The sequence below is a fragment of the Phascolarctos cinereus genome, unplaced genomic scaffold, assembly GCF_003287225.1.
Source record: "Phascolarctos cinereus isolate Bilbo 61053 unplaced genomic scaffold, phaCin_HiC Scaffold_4;HRSCAF=312, whole genome shotgun sequence".
NCBI classification, from domain to species: domain Eukaryota; kingdom Metazoa; phylum Chordata; class Mammalia; order Diprotodontia; family Phascolarctidae; genus Phascolarctos; species Phascolarctos cinereus.
Window position 1 is genome coordinate 684,575,571 of NW_027555847.1, and position 21,651 is coordinate 684,597,221.

At 48.4% G+C, this 21,651-nt stretch overlaps 1 protein-coding gene across 1 annotated transcript in view; it reads right to left on the minus strand.

The window, feature by feature from the left end:
- FBRSL1 (fibrosin like 1) overlaps positions 1-21,651 on the minus strand; it is a 318,374-nt gene that overhangs the window by 137,801 nt on the left and 158,922 nt on the right. The window contains 1 exon segment of the mRNA XM_021004315.2: positions 18,915-18,950. Coding sequence (XP_020859974.1) covers positions 18,915-18,950 — 36 coding nt within the window.

Genomic DNA, 21,651 nt, shown 5'->3' on the forward strand with positions numbered 1-21,651 from the left:
TAGGGAGCCTATTAGCCTTAATTAGAAATGGTCTCTTACATGGCTAAGTTTCTGTAATGCTGGAGAGATCCTGGATCCATGCCAGGGCCCTGTTGTGAAGTGGAGAGAGGCCCATATCTGGTGTTAGAAGACTGGGGTTCCAGGCCAGCTCCATCACTGACCCTATCTGTGTATCCATGGTCCAATCACAGAGATTCTTTGCGCCTCAGCTTTCCTTTTGGGTCTAGACCAGAGGACTTCTGTGGTCCCTTCTAAGCTCTCAAACTATGATTGTCTGACTAGCCTTGGAACTTTGGTCAGGGGACCCAGGGGAGTATCTAATCCTTTAGGAAAGAGAGGGCCTGAATGATCTTCCCAGGGCCCATGCAGCCTCTCTCTCAGAGGACATCCACTGGACAAGCTCCTCTGTGCTGGAGCTAAACACGTGGCTCTTCCTGGGACCTCTTCTAAGGGATGTCTGAACGGGACTAATTATAGCTAGGAGACACACACACACACACACACACACACACACACACACACACAAGTATATATATGTGTATCTAGATATAGATACAGTGAGAGAGTGTGTGTGTGTGTATATAGATAGAGAGACAGATAGATAGATAGACAGACAGACAGACAGACAGACAGACAGACAGATAGATAGATAGATAGATAGATAGATGATGCTTAAAGGTTTAAAATGCTCATCTCACTCGACTCTTGCAATAACCCTATGGGTTAAGTACTAGAATTATCCCACCCCACCGTCCTTTTTAAACGGATAAGGATACCGAGACACAGAGAAATTAACTGACTTGCCCAGGGTCCCACAAGCTGCTAAGTGTCTGAAGAAAGATTTGACCTCAGGTCTTCATGACTCCAGGCCCAGTGTTCTAACCACTGTGCCACCTATCAGGAAGGAAAAGCCCCTGGCCCTGCTAGTCAGCTTACAGATCCAACCCCCCTCCTGCCCCCCCATCCAGGACTGAATTCCAGAGGAGCCTGGCTGCAAGCAGCTGGTAGGCTAATTATGGGTTTCTTCCTCAGGAAAAAGAAAAATGAAAGCATTTGTTCTTGGAGAAAAAACATTCTTACTTCGTAACATGGGCTCTGCAAAAAGCCAAGAGGGGTGGGAATTCACTAGTGTCATCTCCTGAGTGGGGAGAAAAGGATGGAGAGTCTGGGGGCCACACTCCCTAGGAAGCCCCTGGAGATGTCAACCAGGCCAACAGTGGGTGATGCTCCCTGAAAAAAGTGCCTCCCACCTGGGCTCTGACACTGACGGAGAATGTGCTTGCTCAGAAGCAGCATACGGGTCCCAGGATCACAGGTCTCTAGCCACAAAGGACCCCAGAGACCATCTCATCAGAGAACAGCAGAATTTGAGAGGCAGTGGTGCCCTTGGCTTCCTCTGCTCCAACCTATACATGAAGAAGAACCCCTCGTATAGAACAGCCCTGATAAGCAGTTACTTGGCTTCCCTGTGAGAGAGATCCCACCCCTCCAACAAGAGGCTAGTTCCGGACAGCTGCAAGGAGCAGGAAAATTTTCCCTGCCCCAAAATCTCGATGTGCCTCCTTATAACTTCCCCTGTCTTGGTTCCTGGTTCTGTCTTTTGGGGTCAAACAGAATGAGACCGTCCTTTGAATACTTGAAGACTGTTGCCATGCCTCTACCCCTACCCCGCAGACTTCTCTTCTCCAGAAAACACCTCCAATTCTTTCAACCTGCTGTCATACTGGCAAGAGCCAGTCCCTTCACAACTCTGGCGGCGCTCCTCTACATGCTCCGCCATGTTCCTAAAATGTGGTGCCCATAACTGAGCATCCACTCAACTGACAGAGGTCACCCAAAGGTGCCCTCACCCCCGAGACCTGGATGTTGGGCCTTTCTCATCTCAGTCAAAGTCCAATCCCCTCATTTTACAGATGAGGCCTAGAAAGGTTAAGGGACATGCCTGAGGTTATATAAATCATCTCCCTTGACTTCCAATCTGGGGCCCTGTCTACCACATCGTAATGCCTCCCAGAAGCCCACTGGGGCACATGATGGGAGCCTCTCATTTTAGTGAATGGAAAAAAATGTACCTAAAAATAGAGCAGCCCCTTCCCACAGCACATGCCCCCCATGGCTCTTACATCTAGAGCTAGAAGGGATGTTAGAGGTCATTTAATTCCACTCCCTCATTTTGTAGATGGGGAAACTGAGGTGGGGGGGAGAGAGAGGGAGAGAGGGAGGGAGAGGGAGGGAGGGGGAATGGGGGGAGAGAGGGAGGGGGAGTGTGGGGGAGAGAGAGAGAGAGAGGAAGGAGAGGAGAGAGAGAAAGCCCCAAGGTGATAGAGATTTGAGTGTCAGAGGCAGTATTTGAGCCCAGGATCCCACCTCCAAATCTGACATTACTTCCAGCTCTCCCAAGATCTACTGTCCCCATGGGTCCAAAGAAATCCAGGGCCCAGAGTGAGTGAGGAAAAGGGAGGGGCTCTTTGCTGCCTTTGCCCAGAGAGGAAAGCTGGGGAGAACTTGGCAGGAGACCCTAGCAATTCTATGCAGGGATTTTTCTGTGACCATTTATAATGTACTGGGTTCTGGAAAGTATTGTTTTATTGGGATGACATAAAGTTATATAATTTTTTATGGTATGAAGCAGGAATTAAGTCCTGGGGAAGGGACACCAAGTCCTTAAATCTTCACCAAGTGTCTGTAAAGCAGTTAATTTCTAAACGCAGCAAATGATTACTCCTGGTAATTTTATTTTTATGGAATACGCTAATTTCCCAGCGGCTCAAGGTCGGGAGGGGCTCCCTCCAGTGATGAGCGCCCTTGTGGGAAGGACTTCACAGCTTTCCTCCTCCCGCTCCACCCCGACCCCGGGTTCGGCATCTGTGCCTTGCCCTGCTCAGGGTGAGCGGTTCTCAGCTCAAAAGAAACCCTGAAGGAGATGGAGCCATTTGCAGTCTAGGGGGCTGAGACTAGCTATCAAGAGATGGTCATCTCATCACCATGGAAACGAGCCAGAGGAACCAGAGTGAGGCTTGCTCAGTCAGGGCTGCTGGTGTAGGGGGAAGCTTTAGCTTACAGCTTGTGGTTTTCCAACGGCCCATCCCTGGTCCTGCCAAGAGTCCAACCTTACTGAGCCCACCCATGGGCTGTCCCCATCAAATAGACTTGGGCCGGAGGAACTCCCCAGCCCAAGGCCCAACCCTCACTCTGCCAATGGTCTATCCCCAGCCTCTGGTTTCTCCCCACCAAGGTTAAAATATGGGTTCGAGGCCCGTCTTTGACTCATACTGGCCATGTGACCAAGGGCAAGTCACTTAAACTCTCAATGCCCCACACAATTCTCCAAGACTACAACTTACTGGATGCGCAGAGTGAGTTCTCCACACAAATGAAGCCACCAGTCCAAATGAATCAAATCAAGAGCAAATCTTGGCCCACAGCCCAATCCTGATCCTACTGATGCTCTCAGATGGGTGATAAGACTATTGTCTATACCTGCCACACCACTGATCCTTACCAATGGTTTACCCCACCTAGACTATATTTTTCCTTCTATCCCTAGCTTTGCTAATGGTCCCTCACCTTAGCCCATGACCAACCTCTGACCCTACTACCCATGATCTATGCCCACCAAAATCTATTGCTGTCCCACATTTCTGCCCATGGCAGGCACAGGCACACATAACATTGCCAGGTACTCAACTTTCCTAATGTTATTCATGGGAATGACTGGTGCCCACCAATCATTTCTTAGTTACTTGGGTAGGGTCACTCAGTCCAGGCAACCCCTGGAGCCTCCAGTCCTATCCTGCTGGGGCTCCTGCATGGCCCCAAGGTAACCTCAGTCAGAGCTAGCAAGCATGCTCAGGCATCTGAAACACGGAGCATTTCAGACAGTCCTTTCTGCCCCCGGCCCTCTTAAACGTGGACAGGAGCAGGATTCAGATAGACAAAACCCTAACCTCCATTAACAGAGTTTTACAAAGCACTTTACATCACAGCTAGCCGAGATCATAGATTTAAAGCCGAAAGAAGTGGCTTTGGAGGTGCCTCTTCAAACTAAGGTTTGCTCAGTGCTTTAAAAAATATTATCTCATTTTATCCTCACTAAAATCCTAAGAGGTGGGTTTTATTATCCCCTTTAACAGATGAAGAAATTGAAATCAGGGTAACACAGCTAGTAAGTATCCGAGGCTCGATTTGAACTGAGGTCTTCCTGACTCTGAGTCCAGAACTCTAACCACTATGCCACCTAGCTGTCTTTACTTACCCAGTACCACAGCATGAACTCTAGATCTTGCCACCTGACTGTTTCTCATGCTGATTCTGCTTCCCACCTCCCATCTCTGGGGTCCTTAGAGCTCGTTTTGAAATGAGTTGAACACATATCAAGATGAACCCATTTCAAAACACAGTTCCATGATGTGTCTACCCTTCTCTTGGTCTTGGCTTACCTGAACAGACTACAGAGAATTGTTTTCATTATTGAAAGGGTACTGATGGGGTGGGGGGCATTGAGGAGATATCCAAGATGGTGAAGGGGGACTCCAGTCCTAGTTTCTACGAGCATTAGAGCAAGGGAGTGGGCATATTGGGTCTGGGGAAGAGAAGAGGCTGAGAGGACATTACGCAGGGCCGTCACCCAGACCAAAGACAGTGATGAAGAAATCTGCTTTGGTCTCAGACAAGAGAAGTAGGAGTAGCTAGCAGCATCCCAGTCATGAGAGGTTTTCAAGCAGGGGCTTACCACATATTCGATAGCAGGGATGCTCTTTCAGTACGGACTGACTTGGATGGCCACTGGAGTCCCTTTTAACACTATAATTCTGTGTGATTCTGGGTATATAAACAGATTGTGAGCTCCTCTCCCCCAGTTCATTGGCTCCACCATGCTTTCTCCCCAAGGGCAGAGTTCCTTTAGTATACTTGCTGGGTCACGGTTCTGGACAGGCCTGATGCCTCTCACATGCCAGTCTGGGGGAAGAGAAGGGCGAACCAGCTGGTGGTGACAGTGAAGAAGAGAAACAGACCAGGGAGCTGTCCCCATGAGGAGTCCTTGGGGATCAGAGTGGTCCTAAGGGCAGAGGTCATGGGAGGCTGGGGTCATTTAAGTTGAGGTCACAGAGGCCAAGACCAAAGAGGCTTAGGTCATGGGGCTGCAGTGTCTGAGGCTCTCAGACATCTCCTGACCTATCATTTTCTTCCCCAGGGGAGGGAAGAGCAGCTGAAGAGGCCTGGAGGGCATAGTTGGAGATGGACACTCCCAGGGGCCAATCAGGGCCCCACTGACCTGAACTCTCTCCTCTAGCCCTACCCCCACGTCTGGACTCCAAACAGACTTTTTTCTACTTTCCCCCCCAAAAAAAATTAATCAGGAAGAAAAGAAAAGGCTAATGACACCTAACCCTAAGAGCATGTGCCTTTGATTACTCTCCTAAGGAGCTCCTCCCTGCTCTGGCAGGAAGGCAATAATTAAAGGGTTAATTACATGCACTATAAAGATAAGCTGCTTGATTTATGGCGCACACCCAAACCCTGTAATCTGGCCATAAATAAGGGGCCAGGGATCCGAAAGCTGCAGGCGGCCCCCCGTTGTCTGTCCTCCCCCTTAATGGGCAGCCTCAGGACAGGCTCAGATCACAGACTGAAAATCAGAGGTTTTTATAGAGTCCCCAGCTTTACGGTATCATTAACTTTCTTCCTCAGACTTAAGGGAGAAAGAAATAAAGACCAGAGGAGGGATCAAAGGATGGTCCCTGGAGAGAAGGGTGAGCCGAACCCCTCCCTGCTTGGGCCTGAAGGAGGGAGGGAGGGAGGGATAGCAGCTTACTTTTATACACGCTTCCTGTAGTTTCATTTCTGACAGTATCATCCCCACATTACAGGTGGGGAAGCTGAGGTTTTCAGGGAAGTGATGTCACTTGCCCAGGGTTACAAAGCTAGTAAGTAGCAGCGCAGTACTTGCATACATTAAGGGAAAAGGGAGAGAGAGGAGAGAAAGACAGAGAGAAGCAGAGACAGACAGAGACAGAGAGAAGCTAGTCAAGGATGAAGCGGAGGGCAAAGGGACAAACCCCCAAGCAAACTGCTTATGTAAGTAAACCTGAGCAAAGAAGACCACAGCACCATTTCGGCCTCAGGTTTTCTCCTCAGTAAAATGGGAAGACTGGACTACATGGCCTGAGGTTCCTTCTAGTTCTGTATCTACAATTGTTAGAACAGACAGGGGCCAGAGTCTTTGAGAACATACAAGGGCCTGGATTCCAAACCTGCCCTGTTGGTAGATTCAGCTCCTCTCATCTCACCCTGCAGCCCCTTCCTCTTTGACCTCTCCCTTCAAGGGTGCACCTTGGTGGGACTGAAATCACGGTGTGTCTTTTCCTCCGGGGTAAGGGAACTGTCTTTGGGATCCTAAGACTCAGAGGAAGGCCCTAGTACCAGATTAAAAAAGGCATGATAGGTCAGGGTGGCCATGAGCTGTGAAAGGTAATGGAAAGTCCCATGCTTTTCAAGACTAGGTAAGAAGGAAACCAAGGATGTGGAGGTGTGTGGGGTGCCTGCCAAAGACTAAACACAGCTCTGGAGATAACAGGGTGAAAGGGACTGGGGCCAGGCCCTCCCCACCGTCAACCCCAATCACTGGGCATGGTCTGCTGGACTTCCCCATTAGCATGTCTAATCAACATTAAGCTAAACATGCCTAAAATTTCACTCATTACAACCCACCAGTGTTGATGGGCAGGTAAGCTCAAGAACCCTGGGAATAGAAGCACTAGCCAGACCACTGCTGGTCCTCCTCCCATCCCAACCCTGGCAGCCATCCTGGGGGAAGTGGCCTTCATGGCCATAGCCTGGACACTGCTGCTGTGGGTACTGCAGCCATAGCTGCTGAAGTCCCAGAAAAGAGAGCTGTCACTATCAAAGTTCTAGGCAGAAACAGATTATGGATTATCTGTAGAAGTAGCATTTTCTTCTTCTTTGTCACTGCCCCCAAGGAGCAAGGGACCTTTCCAACTGACTTCTAGTGTTTTCCCCATTAGCACATGAGCTCCTTGGGAGCAGACTTATCTTGCTTCTCTATTTGTGTTCACAGTGCTTGAACAATGCTCCTTCCTCCCTTCCTGTTCTGTCTCTGGGTCCATTTATCTGTTTGCTTGCCTAAAATGTGTATCATCTATCCTCTATTTGTCTATGTATCTATCTGTCTGTTTCTTTCCCTCCTTTCTTCCTTCCTCCAGGCTGACACCCAGGCCTTCCTGGGTGTCCTTCCCCCTTACCTGATTGGTCAAGGGTCACAGGGCATTGGGCAGGTGGGGTACAAAGCAGAAAACAGGGTTCAGATCCCAGGGATAGTCAGGAGCGGGGAAGGTGAGCCTGGTTTCCCTTAGACAGAACCCCAAGTTGGGACACAGAATCAGAAGGCTTAGATGGTGTCAATCCCACTGTGGTGAAGTTTCACCCTCACCAATGGGTTGAAAATAGTTCTTCTGGGGCTGCTTGTGCCTTCAGATTTTAGGGATGCTGTTTTTTTTTTCCTTTGCAAAAGGCCTCTCTACCTCACGCTCTACCTCTACCTCCCCACCAGGTCCAAGGAACAGCAGCCCACACTTTGCATGAAAGACACAGAGCAGAATTTGCTAAGGAAATGCATCAGGAAAATGAGGCCTTCACTCCACCCTTGAGGATTTGCATGTGGTCAGGCCAGGGCTTTCCTCTGCCAACTGTGTGGCCAGGCAGCTCTGGGGCTTCACCTAGGTGAGTTCCTGAGTTCTGTCCTCTGACTAGGATGGAGGTTCCTATAGGAGACAATTTCAGCAAAGGAGGGAAGCTGGAGTGAAGAAAGGGCCTGGGGCAAAAGTGAGGCCTAACAGGTTTAAGACTCAGGGGTAACGTCAGACCTGAAGTCCCCATTGGATTATGGGCTTCCTCAGAGCAAGGATTATCTTCACTCTGGTGCTTTTACACATAGCAAATGCTTAATAAATGCTATTCATTCATTCTGCTTAGGGGGGTAGTATAGATAACAACCTGGAGTCAGGAAGACCTTGGTTCAAATCCACCCTCAGACATGTGTGACCCTGAGCAAGTCACTTTACCTCTGTTTGCCTCGGTTTTCTCATCTGTAAAATGGGGATGATAATGGTACCTACCTGCCAGGATTGTTGTGAAAATCAAATGAGGTAAGATTTGTAAAACACTCTGCAAACCTTAAAGTGCTATAGAAATGCTATCTATTATTATTATTATTGTTGTTATTACTTTGCAAGATGACTCAAATGGACCTATGATTTCACTGTCTCAGCTATGCCCTCCAAAAACACAGATCACGACCCAGGAGACCCTTGCCCATTTCCTCTCATTAGTTTTCTCCAAGGGGGTCCATTCCTCCAATGTACTATGGCCTTCCTCACTTTCCCTGGACATAACCAATGATACACCATTGGAACACAGAGCTGTCAGGATCGCCAGTTCTTCCCGTGTGCCCGGCTTTTCTTCATTGAACATACACTTCTCCTATCTCATGCTCTACTCCAGTTCTTCTTATCAGTCCTGTAGTATGCTCACCAACTCTCCATTTCTCTGCCTGATACATACTTTTAATTCTTCAGAGATGGCAGAATTGCATGTCTTAAAGTCAGATAACCACAGCCATAGAATATGATATTAGAAAGGTGAGCTTTTCATTTGGGGGTCATAAGGGGGAGCTTTGCAATTTCCCAGAGGTGAGTCAGCTCACTTGCCTCTTGTTTAATTTTGTTTAATTAAGGCCCAACTCATCTGTCTGCTCAGTCTGTCTAAGGTAATACCGAAACACTTACTATGGCTCCCTGAGGCTGGCCATTCAGGCAGCTTGGAATCCACCATTACAGTGCCCAGTCCACATTCTCCATCTTTTCCATAAGAAAAGCACAGGAGAATTTTTTCCAGCGATTTACTAAAATCTAGACAAATATGTCAATCAGTAAGCATTTATTAATCATTTAATATGTGTTATTCTAGATAGAAAAAACACAGCGCATTCAACTTGGCGGGATTAAAAGTGAGCAACCAACAGACAGACAGATAGACATCTGGTGGGATCAGGAGAAGTGAGGGACCATGAGCTTCAGAAATCAGGGGAAGCCCGGGATCTCCTTCCTCATGTTGCTGCTGGGGTGCCTATGTGTGGAAGGGGGTTTGTAATACCTGTGTGGGTCTAAGTCACAGCTCAGGTTACTACTGAGCATACACAATCAGTGGGTACAAATACAGACACCTTGCCAACCGAGAGTTTGGCAAGGCCCGCATGAATTGTACCAGCTGCTTTGGGTGTTGGTCCTTACCCTTACAGCGTTGTGTTGGTGGTGGGCGCTCAGAACACCAGGGTGAGCACGGGTCCCACTGTGAGCACCATGCTTCTCTAAGGGACACAAAAGCCATGATTCATGGCCAAGTGCCAGCCTTCTCCTTCGCACCTGTGCTTAACATCAGAACCCAGGAGAAACCCCCAACCAAGGCTGACAGGGTAAAAGAGCTTCTTCCTCACCAGTGCCCCAACTCCTGACCCACGAGGCCTTGGGAAACACCCGATTCATCCTCAATAAGTCAAGTACAAATATCTGATCCTGAGTGATCTGAATGGAAGCTCCTTGAGGGAAGGGATTATTTGTGATTTTGTATCCTGGCACTCTGAGCTCAGTGCTTGGCATCCAGGAAGCACTAAATAAATGCTTGTTAACAGACAGAGGTGCCCACAACCCACCACTGCACAGGGGTCACAGGATTACTGAAGGAAGACCTAGTACAACCCCCTAATTTACAAGACAGGGAAACTGAGGCCCAAGGAACTTAAATTGCTTGCTTGAGGTCACACAGGTAGTAACTGTTAGACCCTCTGACTCCATAGCCAGCATGCTTCCTCCTGTATCAGGCTGATTCTGGAGCTAGGACAGTAACAGATACAGGCTCCCTGATCTGTGGGGAGGGGAGGGCCTGAGATAGTGAGGTCTTCAGGCCCACTGGTCCCAGGGTCTCTCAGCTGTCAGCCCGGAGGCCCCTTGGGGGCTCTTCCAACATGGGCTGCTTGCCAAGCTTCCATGTTTTCTTGTGACTGCATCTCTAGAATCTAGTCTATGCCCAGGGGCTTGTCCTCTGATGACTGTTTGCTAGTAAATTAGAGTCCCTCAGAGATCCCCATTTGCTGTAGCAAGCATGGCGGAACAAGGAAAGGCAATCCTTCCCCAAATCCTGGAAGCTGTGGGATGGCGAGGCCTCCACCTGACTGTGAGTGGCTGTGCTGCCACCTTGGACAGCTACTAGTGGTTAGACCATAGTCAAATCACTGAAACTCCTGGGACCTCTATTTCCTGCATTGTAAAATGGGGATAATAATGTTTTTTAGCAGAGTCTGGCACAAACTGGAATATCTTGCTCGACTGATTCAAAAGTTGTCGTGAGAGTCAAATGAGATACAATATGTAAAGTGCTTTGCAAACACTAAAGAGCTTGAAAAATCTCAGGTATACTAAGATTGGTTCTAATTCTTTATTTGGACATAAAAAGACATTAAAGCTCTCCTCCTCCTTCTCCCTCCAGCTGTTAGACTCATCCTCACCAAACTATACTAGGTCACTCTTGTGTGCACCTATTTTTTATGTGTTGTATCCCTATTAGAATGTAAGCACCCCAAGGGCAGGAAATTTATTTGCCTTTCTTTGTTTTTAATAAACACTTATTGATTTATATAGGACATCCCCAGCACTTGGCATAGCGTCTTGCACACAGTAAGCACTTAATAAATGCTTGTTGAATTAAATTGAATTGTTTTGATTCACAAACGTGGTTGGTTTAAGATGCTAACTTTTTGACAGAATGAAAGTTGATCAGAATGTGGAGAGAGAGGGGGGGAGAGAGAGAGAGAAAGGGAGGGAGAGAAGGAGGGGGAGAGAGAGAGGGAGAGAGGGAGGGAGGGAGAGAGAGAGAGCGAGAACAGGAGGAGAGGGAGAAGGAAAGGGAGGAGAGAGACTTGAGCACCTACTGGGTAAGGAGGGCGATCCTATCAACCCATCAGGAACTGAGAAGGGATTTTAAGGTCCCCACATGGTAGCTGGGAGAAGAGCCCCCTCTTGTGGGCCTGAACCTTGGGGCAGAGGAGATAGGAGCTCAGGAAGAGCTTGGTCAGTCCATGATGAAACCAGTTAGAATCAGAAAAAGTCAAATGTGTGGGCTGTGACAAGCAGCAGTGTGTCCCTGAGATTCCTGGGACTGGCCTCAAGTCTATTTCACAAGTGAGCAGCTGATTAAGTATGGGACGGACAGCTGAAGATCCCAAGTAAGCACCCTAGAACCCAGAGCAGGCACGGCAGAGGGGCCAAGACACAGCTGGGTAATACAGGGTTGGATTTGGGGGGTCAGTTAGACCCGAGTTCAAATGCTGCCTCAGATCCTTATTAGCAACGTGACTCTGGGTAAGTCACTCCACCTGTGTGCCTCAGTTTCCTCATCATGGTTGGATCCAATGAAATAAAAGGTTTAACAAACCTTAAGCACTCACAGTTGTATAAACTGCTAGCTATTCCTTCCAATTTCCTTGAGTGTTGGTGCAGAAGTGCCCTCTCTTTTTGAGGCTACTGAGGATTCCCTAACACTTTCCTCACCAGAGAGGTACAAGGTAGCCTCAGGCTGCAAGGGCCAATGAGGAACAGGCCTTGGCAGGAGGAAGAAGTGAGCCTGTGTGGCCGTCTTGAAGGAACCAATCTATATGACAGCTGGTGGATCTCCTGGCAAGGCCGGAGGCTGTGCCCCACTTTTCCATGGAGATGAGCTCCAGGCTGGGACCTGCCTACGAGGTGGAGGGCAGGAGAAGGCATGTGTATCTGTAGCCAATAGCAACAGGGGAGTGGCCAGAGGGCTTTGGGGGGTGATGGACAGCAGTAGACACAGTGAAGGGTCAGTCAGCAGGCCTGGGCGGGTGTGGTCACTGGGCCTGGGTGGGAGATCAGGAGTCATGGGAGGAAGTCAGGGGAACAGCAGGGGGCGGGCAGTTAGCAGGGACTGGGAGGCCACACACAGGGCCAGACAAATCGTCCTTTCAGTTGGACAGGCCCCCTGGGGCCTGGTGTAAAGAGGCTTCAGCCTCCAGGGAGAGGTTGGGGGGACTGTCAGTTTTTTGATGGCCCCCTGCTGGGCCATCTGCTTCTGTTACTCATTTGTGTAGCAGGAGGGAGGACCAGGCAGAGGCCGCACCTGGGAGGCTTGGGGGAGGAAGCATTGTGGGAAAGGGGTTCTCTTTTAGAAAGGGATAAAGGAACATCCCCCCCTTCACCCTACCAGGCTGAAGTGGGGGTGGGGTGGCAACACAGGCCCTCCCAAAGCAGAAATAGCTCTGACCTAAACCCAATAGGAAAGACACAAAATTTAGAGTACTGAGGCTGAAAGAGAGATGTGAGAAAACTTGCACCAGGCTTCTGGGGAGTGTCCCAAGGAGAGGCCCTGGATACCCCATCCTAACAGGGAGGTATGGGCCTGACCGCATGGTGCGGACAGCAGCAACCAGAAGAAGAGGCAGGGTGGGGGGTGAGGGAGGGGCTGCGTCTCACAGCCGTGGGAGCAGGGGCCACTGGGGGCTGGCTCCCCAGAGCTGATACTGGCTGGACACTTGCACTGGAGAGGTTTAATCTGGACAAAGGAAGACAGTGGGAACATGGGAACCATGTCGAAGAGATGTCATGAGGAAGGAGGAGGTTTTAGGGAAAACACTAAGAGGCAGAATGGGCTGCTTCAGCACAGGGTAACCTTCCACTCACAGTAGGTCTTCAAGCAAAGGCTGAGTTGGGTTATCTTGTCAGCCACCTGACTCACGGGCACCCAGGGTGATGAGCCTCACTTAATTAATGCTCCTTCACACAGGGTGAGGCAGCTGCCTTGGGCCAAGCCCCGTCTCTCAGCCTTGATGCCCCTGGCCAAGCCATCTAACCCAGCTGCGTCTCAGTTTCCTCTCCTGTAGAATGAGAAGCCTCTGACATGCTGGCCTGCTCTAGTCCTAGCATCCTATAAACCCAGGTCATCCCACCTCTCTGTGCCAGGTTAACTCTCTAAACTGCAGAGAAGGGGCTGGTTTAGATAGGCAATCTCTTGCCCAGAATGAAACCAGAGGTTCTGGCTTTTTGGTTTTGATTAAATTCGAGGTACTAGGCTGGAAATAGGAAATCTAAAAGAACAAAGTCTCTGCTCTCAGAAAACTTATACTGTCCTGCAGGTGGGGGTGGGAAATGCTAACTCTCAATTATGGGGGTGGGGGGAGAGAAGGGGCAGTGTGGATAAAACAAAAGCACCTGTAGAGCCTTCAATCATTTCAAGTGGGCTTTTTTTTTTTTGCTTTGGATCCAGCAATACCAAATTACAGATGTGGAATGAAATAAGCTGGATTGTGGGAATAAGTTACAAGAGGATGATAATGACATAGAAAGGAAAAAACAAAACAAAACATTGAAAAGCGTCAGAATGAGAAGCAATCCAGTGCCAAGTGTCATTTCAGGGGCCTGATGGTGAAGCATGCCTCCAGATACCAAGACAGAGAGGTGGTGACCTACAGGTGCTGAATGCAGCATATATTAGCAGAAATGCCTGAAGCCTAGGTTTGTTTCAAAGAAGGTCTATATGTTTTGTGTGTGTGTGTGTGTGTGTGTGTGTGTGTGTGTGTGTGTGAGAGAGAGAGAGAGAGAGAGAGAGAGAGAGAGAGAGAGAGAGAGAGAGAGAGAGAGAGAGAGAGAGAGAGTAGGGGAGGTAGACTTCTTGAGAAGTGACAGTAATGTTTTTAAAAAAGCATAAATAGAACAATTACATTAACAATAGCTGGCATTTATACATGGCTTTAAGGTTTGCAAAGCATTTAATGTATATTATCTTATTTAAGTCTTACAACAACTCTTTGAGGTTCGTGCTATTATTATCCCCATTTTATGGATAGGGAAATTGAGGTTAAAAGAGATTAAATGATTTGGCCAGGGCCACATGATTTAAAAGTGTCTGAGGTAGGATCTGAACTTAGAATTCCATGATTCCAATTATGTTTTTTTTTCTTTTTGCTAGGCAATTGGGGTTAAGTTACTTGCCCAGGGTCACACAACTAGTACACCTTGTGTGTCCTGTGTCTGAGACCCCATTTGAACTCAGTTCCTCCTGACTTCAAGGCCAGAGCTCTATCCACTGTGCCACCTAGCTGCCCCCCTGATTCCAATTATGGAAAGGACTTCTAGAAGCCACTTTGATTGTAGAGAAGAGGAAACTGAGACCCAGAGAGGTAGTGATAGGCAGAATTGGAACCCAGGTCTTGTGACTCCACGGACAGGCCAGGCCACCTTGGAGGAGTTTTCTAGCCCCTTGACTGTGTCACCATGAAGGCAGGAAGGCATACAGTATAGACCTACTAGATGACTGTCTGATAGAGGGGCTTCACTCTCCCTGCCTTCATCCTTTATGCCTGGTCAAAGCTTGACATCAGCAGGAGCAGACTTTAGTGCCAACCTCGTGGGGGAAGGCAGCCCTTAGACATATAGGGGAGATGTCCACAAGGGACAGCGTTTTCCAAAAACCCACCAGGGCAGGGACAGTTTTCGGTCAGCTTTGATACCACTACATTAGACGCAGGAGTGACTGACATTCTTCTGAAGGACAAAGGAAGGCAGAGAAGGACCAATACACAGGCGCAGCTGTCCTGGCCCTGCTGGCATTAGATCTTTGATAGGCAGGTGGCACCCTTTGGGTGTTAGCCGCAGGGGTGTTTCTCCAGTGCTCCTCCTAGTATGGAGGACAGACAGGTAGGAACCCTACAGAGCAAATTCTAGAACCAATGACCCATTTGCCTCCGCAGCGAAGACCAGAGGGCCACCAAAAGCTCCTACACTTTCCCATTGTGGACTCTCTGTGCCCTGATTTTACTTTACTGGGAGACAGGAGGCCTATTATAAGACAATTAGTTTCCAGCGTGGCTCTTAAAGATGAGGAGACTTAGAAGAGAGGAAACAGACTCCAACCTGAAAGGGGTAGTATGTCCCATAGTGGAACTGGCATGTATTTGGAGTGTATCACCCCATGATACATGTGTTTAATGCTTTTGTGATTTTTCCATGCTTTACCAATCTAATTAAACCTTTAATCTGACCACCAACTCACTCAAAAAAACATTTATTAAGCACCTACTACATGGCAGACCTTTGACCACTCCTAAGGATACAAAGAAAGACAAAAGAAAGTCCTTATTCTTAAGGCACTCACATACTAACTCATGGGGGAGACAAACATGCAAATCATTACGTACAGACAAGGGAAATTGCAAAATAATCAAGGGAGGGAATGCACTTGATTAAAGGACAATGAGAAAGGCTTTCTGTAGAAGGTGGGATTTCAATGGAACTTGAAGAAATAGTGACATCATGACTGATATGTGCTCCTACAATGAGGATACTACAATAAAGATGAATACTGGGTAACAGTCAACTACTTCCATGAGAGTCCTGTTAGAAGCTAATTTACCTGTTTAAATACATTTTGTCTCCCACTTAGCCTGTCAGCTCCCTGAGAAAAGGGACTGTTACTTGCCTTTCTTTGTATCTTAGCACAGTGCTTGACACATAGTAGGTATTAACAGATACTTTTTGGCTGACTGACTGAAAAGCTTTCCCTTTTGGAAAACAACACCAAGGTTCTGGACCAGACAGAGACTCTCCCAAATTCAGTGGTCTGTTGTCCTATAGTGGGCCCTACTCCCCCAAAGAGCAGAAGGCAGCAGGGGAGGGAGGAGGTTTGGGGGGATGGTCACTGCAGATCCCTCAGCAGAAGCCCAAGGATGGGCTTCACTGGCCTTCAGCAGGCCTGAACACAAGCATCAAAACAGGCAAACCCAGCTTTAACTCCTCCCTTAAGTAGAAGTTTTCCATGGGAGTTGCTAGAGCAACTATTGCTCTCCGAGTTGGAGCGATCAGTCCTGAGTTTGTGTGGAAACAAAGGCCAGGCATTTCTGTGGGATTTATCTACCAAGAGAGGAGAGAAGAAAGAAAGCAAAGGACGAGTCAACTGCCCGGAGTGGCTCCTGAAGAATGGAAGAAAATGGATGTCCAGCCCTGGGGCTGGGGCTGGAGCTGGACACGGCAGAAGGCACAGCAGCACAAAGAGGGGCCCCCCTTTGGCTTTGGGGCACCCCTCTTGGCCCACAGCATAAGCGGAAGAAGACAACCACAGTGGAGAAGAAGACAGGCCAAAACACAACTGAACAGGGAGAACCAGAGGAGGGTTTCAGGATGCCCTGGGGAAAGGAGGGAGGATGAGACAGATGGCTGCTCCCTATTTAAAAGCCCTCTGGGATGGTATGAATTGCCATTCCGTTGTGACTTCTCCCCATAAACACTGGGGCACCATGAAGCCCCTTGGGATTCCAAACCAGGGCCACTGACTCAGCTCTAGGAAAGCTAGCCAGTTAGTCAGCCAGCCAGGCCCAAGGCCTATTTATGGGCAAGGCAACCAGGGAAAATTTATAGGCACTTTTCATCCTAATTAGAAGCAGGATACTGTTTAATGGCAAACAGATCTGGGGGAAGAGTTGTAAGAAAGAAGAAAAGAAAACCAGAAGGAGAGGGAAAAGGGGAGAGGAGGAAAGGTGAGAAGGGAGAAGAAAGGGGGAGATAAGGAAGAAGGGAGATAGGAAGAGGAAAAAAGAGAGAAGAAGAAGAAGAAGAAAGAGAAAAAGAATGGTATTGGTAAGGCTAGAGGTCACTTTCCCTTTGAAATGAATTACCTGTATCTGACAGTGCAGACTCCAGTGCCACATGGACAACTGAATCACACCTGGGGTGATATTTTATTTTGTTTTAGGCTAGGCAATGGGGTTATGTGACTCATCCAGGGTCACACAGCTAGTTGAGTGTTGTGTGTCTGGGGCCAGATTTGAACTCAGGTCCTCCTGACTCCAGGGTTGGTGCTATCCACCGTGCTACCTAGCTGCCCCCGGGGTGATATTTTAAAAGCATGTATATGTATACCTTTGTATACCTAAGTGTGAATGTATAAGTGTGAATATAGAAGTCTATATGTGTTATGGCCCACAGGTCATTCCTAATGAAGCCTGCAGAGACCTGAATTCCCAGACTCTCTGTTGGTAAGAGCTGGTCTCTGAGTACGCATGAAGGTTGGTGGTTAACAGCAAACCATGTGACAGCAAGGCCTGGCCAAATGTACTGCGGGACAGAGAGGGAGATGGGGGAAGGGGAAAGGAGAAAGAGGGAGACAGAGAGAGAGAAAGAGACACAGACAGAGAGAGAAACGAGACCATGTGTAAGAACAGAAACTGGCCAGAGAAGGCGTGCCCATCTTCACAGCAGCACTGCAGTCTCTCCATAGCCCTCGATTCCCTCACTGGCTCAGGTTGGTGAGCCAGGACCGAGATCCATAAGGTGACGGCTGGTCTGCCCCAGACTGATTCTATGCCTCAGCTGCTCGCCCCTCACCTACATCGCATGCAACTGAACCAAAATGCAAGCTCTAAGTCCCTAGGGAACCTAGTCTGTTGTATTCCACACAGGCCTGTGGCCTGAAGGGTGGCCTGTCATGGTACCTGTGCATGGTCAGTCTGGCCCTTGGCCCTGGTCAGGGCACCCAAGGCTAGGGAACCGAGCACCCAGGGTCAAGATGACTCTCAATGTCAACTCATACTGTAGACAGAAGATGTTTCTAGGGCAAACGCTTCCAGCATCATGGGAGAACTGACAGGGTCACTGAAAATGTTCTCAGCTCCTCTGATGGGAGCTGAGTAAGAGGTGGGGGCAGTGCCCCCTCCAGCCTGAGTTCTATGACACTGAGGGGGCTCATTTTAACAGAGAAAGCTTCACAGGGGCATTCTAGGGAGGAGAGACAATTTCTTTGTCAAATTACAGCCATCCACGAACAATGTAAAAGTTAGCACGGCAGGCTATGACCAACCATGATTCCAGAGGACCTATGATGAAAGACAGCACCCACCTCCTAACAGAAAGAGGTGCTGGGCTCAGGGTGCAGACAGACACACATTTTGTGGCAGGTGTTCTTGTGATTAGTATACAAGTGATCAAGCCCTCCCTCCCCTTACACCCCCAACCTGCTCCCCTTGGCCTCTGGAGACAGGAATCACACCCATGCCCATATGAAGTGGAGCCTCTGTGACCACTGTGCTGATCCCCTAGCTTGAATTTTTCTAGTTCAGAACAAACACCCATATCTAACTCCCTGCTGACCCAGCCCACATCCTGGTAGCTCTGAGGGTATGGTTCAAAAGGCTCTAGGAAAGGGCTGGAGGAGAGGGATCACCTTCCCCAAACCCAGCTGTGCACAAATGGGCAGATGTGTTTATACAGAGAGCTCTGACACACACTTGTGAGCACCTAACAAACACTTGATGACCACCTAACATATATTCGGCAGGCACCAAAACACACTTGGCCAGGATGCTCTTCAAGGTGAAAAATTCCTCAGAAATTCACCACCTGCAGTCACTTTGTCTCCTCCAATGGTGATGTAAATGGGAACTAGGAGAGAGACAAGTCCAGAATAGAGAGAGAGATGGGGGTGGGGCAAGAGGGGAAGATGGGATGGAGCAGAGGAGATGAGAGGGAGATGGCAACTGGAACAGGGACGCGGCACCATGCTGTTCCTACCTTGCGTAAGCCCAACCTGTGTAGGTAAAAATCAGATCAAGATCCTCGGGCACTGTCCAACTCCCACATCCACACCAAAGGGTAGGTCTAACCACCTTTTACTAGCGGCGAAGAAAGTTAGTCTGTGAATGCTGCCAACACAGCAGGGTGTCCCTGAGCAGCCCAGTCTCTCTCCACCACACCACCCCCACTCCCTCATCCTCCCTCAGTTTCCCATATTGCAATGATCAGAAACAGACAGACACAAAGATGTTGAAAGTGACTTACGGAATAGCCTCGTCCTGAGAAGGCCTGCGCAGAGCTCTGTGGGAGGAAGGACAGTCACAGTCAATTATGGGGAAGCCCACCACAGGAAATAGCAGAATTGGTGGGGGTCTAAGTTTCTAGTTGAATGTTAGAATGTAAACTCTTTGAGGAAAGGGGACTTGGCCTTGTCTTCATAATCCCAGTGCCCAGCGAAGCACGTGGCGGGGCTGAATAAATGCTTACAGCTGAATTGTTGAAATGACCCAAGTCCTAGCTGAAGGATTTCAGGTATTGTACCTCTCAAAGCCCCCCACTTCTAGATACTTTGTGTTGAACTCTATACCAGAAGGAACACTGGTTCTACGCCATTCCCCTGGCTCAAAAGCTTTCTGTGGCTCCCTACTGCTCCTAGGGGCAAAACTTAAGCTCTTTAACATGGCACCTAAGGCTCTCTACTACCTGCCTGGCCTTTCTGACTTTATTTCACATTATTCCCCTTCACACACTATCTGCTGGAACTAAACTGTACAACATTCCTATCTCTACAAGGGGTGGCAGCTCAGCTCACTGAAAAGATTTGAGGACCTGGGTTCAAATCCCAAACTGCTACCTACTAGCTATGCATTAAAGGCAAGGCACTTAATGTGTCTGGGCCTCAGTGACTTACGTGTACAATGGGAAGGACTACCAGATGGCCCCTGAGGTTCCTCCTAGAGCTGTAATCCTACTATCTCCCATCATAAGCCAGCTCAGGGACTATCTCCCCTGGAAGCTTGCCTCAATTCTCTTAAATGTGACCTCTCCCCTCTTCAAGATTTCTTATACCACTTAACCAAACGTCAACCAAAAATTATTTATTAAACACCAACTCTGTGCTAGGCATTTGATCTAGAGCTTCTTCTTACATCTACCCTTACAGAGGGATCCCAAACGCCTTGGTGCAGTTTTAAGTTGTTAAACCTTAAAGAGATTTACTTTGCTCAAACAGCTTTGACACTTTAATAGCTGCACACTGCACTGAGACTTTTGGGACACCTTGTATGTTCTACCCTTCATTTTACATCCATGCCTTTTCATGTAAGATCCACTAAAGCACAATATTAGGTTGAAAGCCCTCTGAGGGCAGGGATGGTGTCATTTCACCTAAGTATTCCCAACACCTGCCTCCAAATTCTGTTGGAAAATTTTAATATGAAGTTTTATTGATACCTTTTGTGATTTCATGAAGGGCAGCCAGGTGGCACAGTGAATAGAGCACCAACCCTGGAGTCAGGAGGACCTGAGTTCAAATCTGGCCTCAGACACATAACACTTACTAGCTGGGTGACCCTGGGCAAGTCACTTAACCCCACTGCCTAGCCAAAAAAAAAAACCACTCCAAAACAAAACAAAAAAAACCAAAGAAATGGGTTTTTGAATTGAACAACTGAGTTGGGGGAGACCCAACAATCAAGATGGAATGGGGCAACGCAAGGTGAGCGGGGTTAGGAGGGAGAAGGGGGGGTGGTGCTGGGCTGGAGGAGAGGGTGAGTGGAGGCCAATCCCAATGCCAAACCTCTAAAGGGTTGGAGGAAGTGTAGAAAAGGCTGACACTTGGCTGGACCCTCTCCCATGTGGAAAATGCCCCCAAAACTCACAAGCTGCTTGTGGTTTCTACCCACTAGAAAATGGAGATAAGAACTAGGGATGGAGAGGGAATGGGGAGATGGAGGAGTGGGACCGAACAAAAGTGGAAATGAAGCTTCCTCCCATCTCCAACAAAGCCCCACAACCACCAGTCTCCTGAGCTGACCTAGAAATTCCAGTGCACGCTCTCTCTCTCTCATATGGTCCCTCCAATTTGGATTTGAGCCTGCAATATCAGGCCACCTTTTGCTGAACATTAACAAGGTCTTAGTGTTATGTAAAACTTTTGATTTAAAGGGGCATGGTACAAAATCCCCGGCTCAAAAAGGAAAGACATTGAAAGACAGTATAGGGCCGTGGAAAGAGCTGGGAGGCCTGGAGGCCAGTTAATGATTTGCTAGGGCCTCAGTTTCCTCTGCTGTCAAGTGAGAGGACTTCTCTTTTGACCTCAAAATCAATCATCCTGTGTCCCCTCTAGTTCCAAATCTGTGAGCCTCTGGTTCTCCCTCTGGGAAAAGAGTGGTTGAGCTAATGGCTTCTGAATTCTCTTCCCAGTCCAGAGCTAACATGCTTCTCATGGGCCATGTTCAGACACCCTGAACTATACCCCCCTCACTGGACCCAGATGGCTCCGGAAGAGGAAGTGAGGCTGGTGACTTTGCACAGCCTGGCTCACTTAAATCCAATTCACTTGCAAATTACGTCATGGCACCACCTCTCTGATGTCATGGTGCTCTTCGAAAATGAAGGACAAAAAGCAAGATGCCTTCCCCTAAAAATGTAAGCTATTTTAAGGTAGACATTTTCATTTTTTGTATCCCCAGCACCTAGCATTGTGATGACAATGATGATGGCAGTGGCTGTATAGCACGTTAAAGTTCACAAAGGCCTTTACAAATCTTATCTCACTGGATTTTCACAATAACTCTGGGAGATAGGTGCCACTATTTCCCCCATTTTACAGATAAGGAAACTGAAGCAAACAGCCCTGCCCACTTGCCGCAGTCACACGTCTGGTAAGAGTGTCTGAGGCTGGATTTGAATTCGGGTCTTCTTGACCCCAGTCTCTTGCCCTCTCTACCCATACTACACTAGCTGTCTAAGTAAAAGCTAAATAAATGCTTGTCGAGTG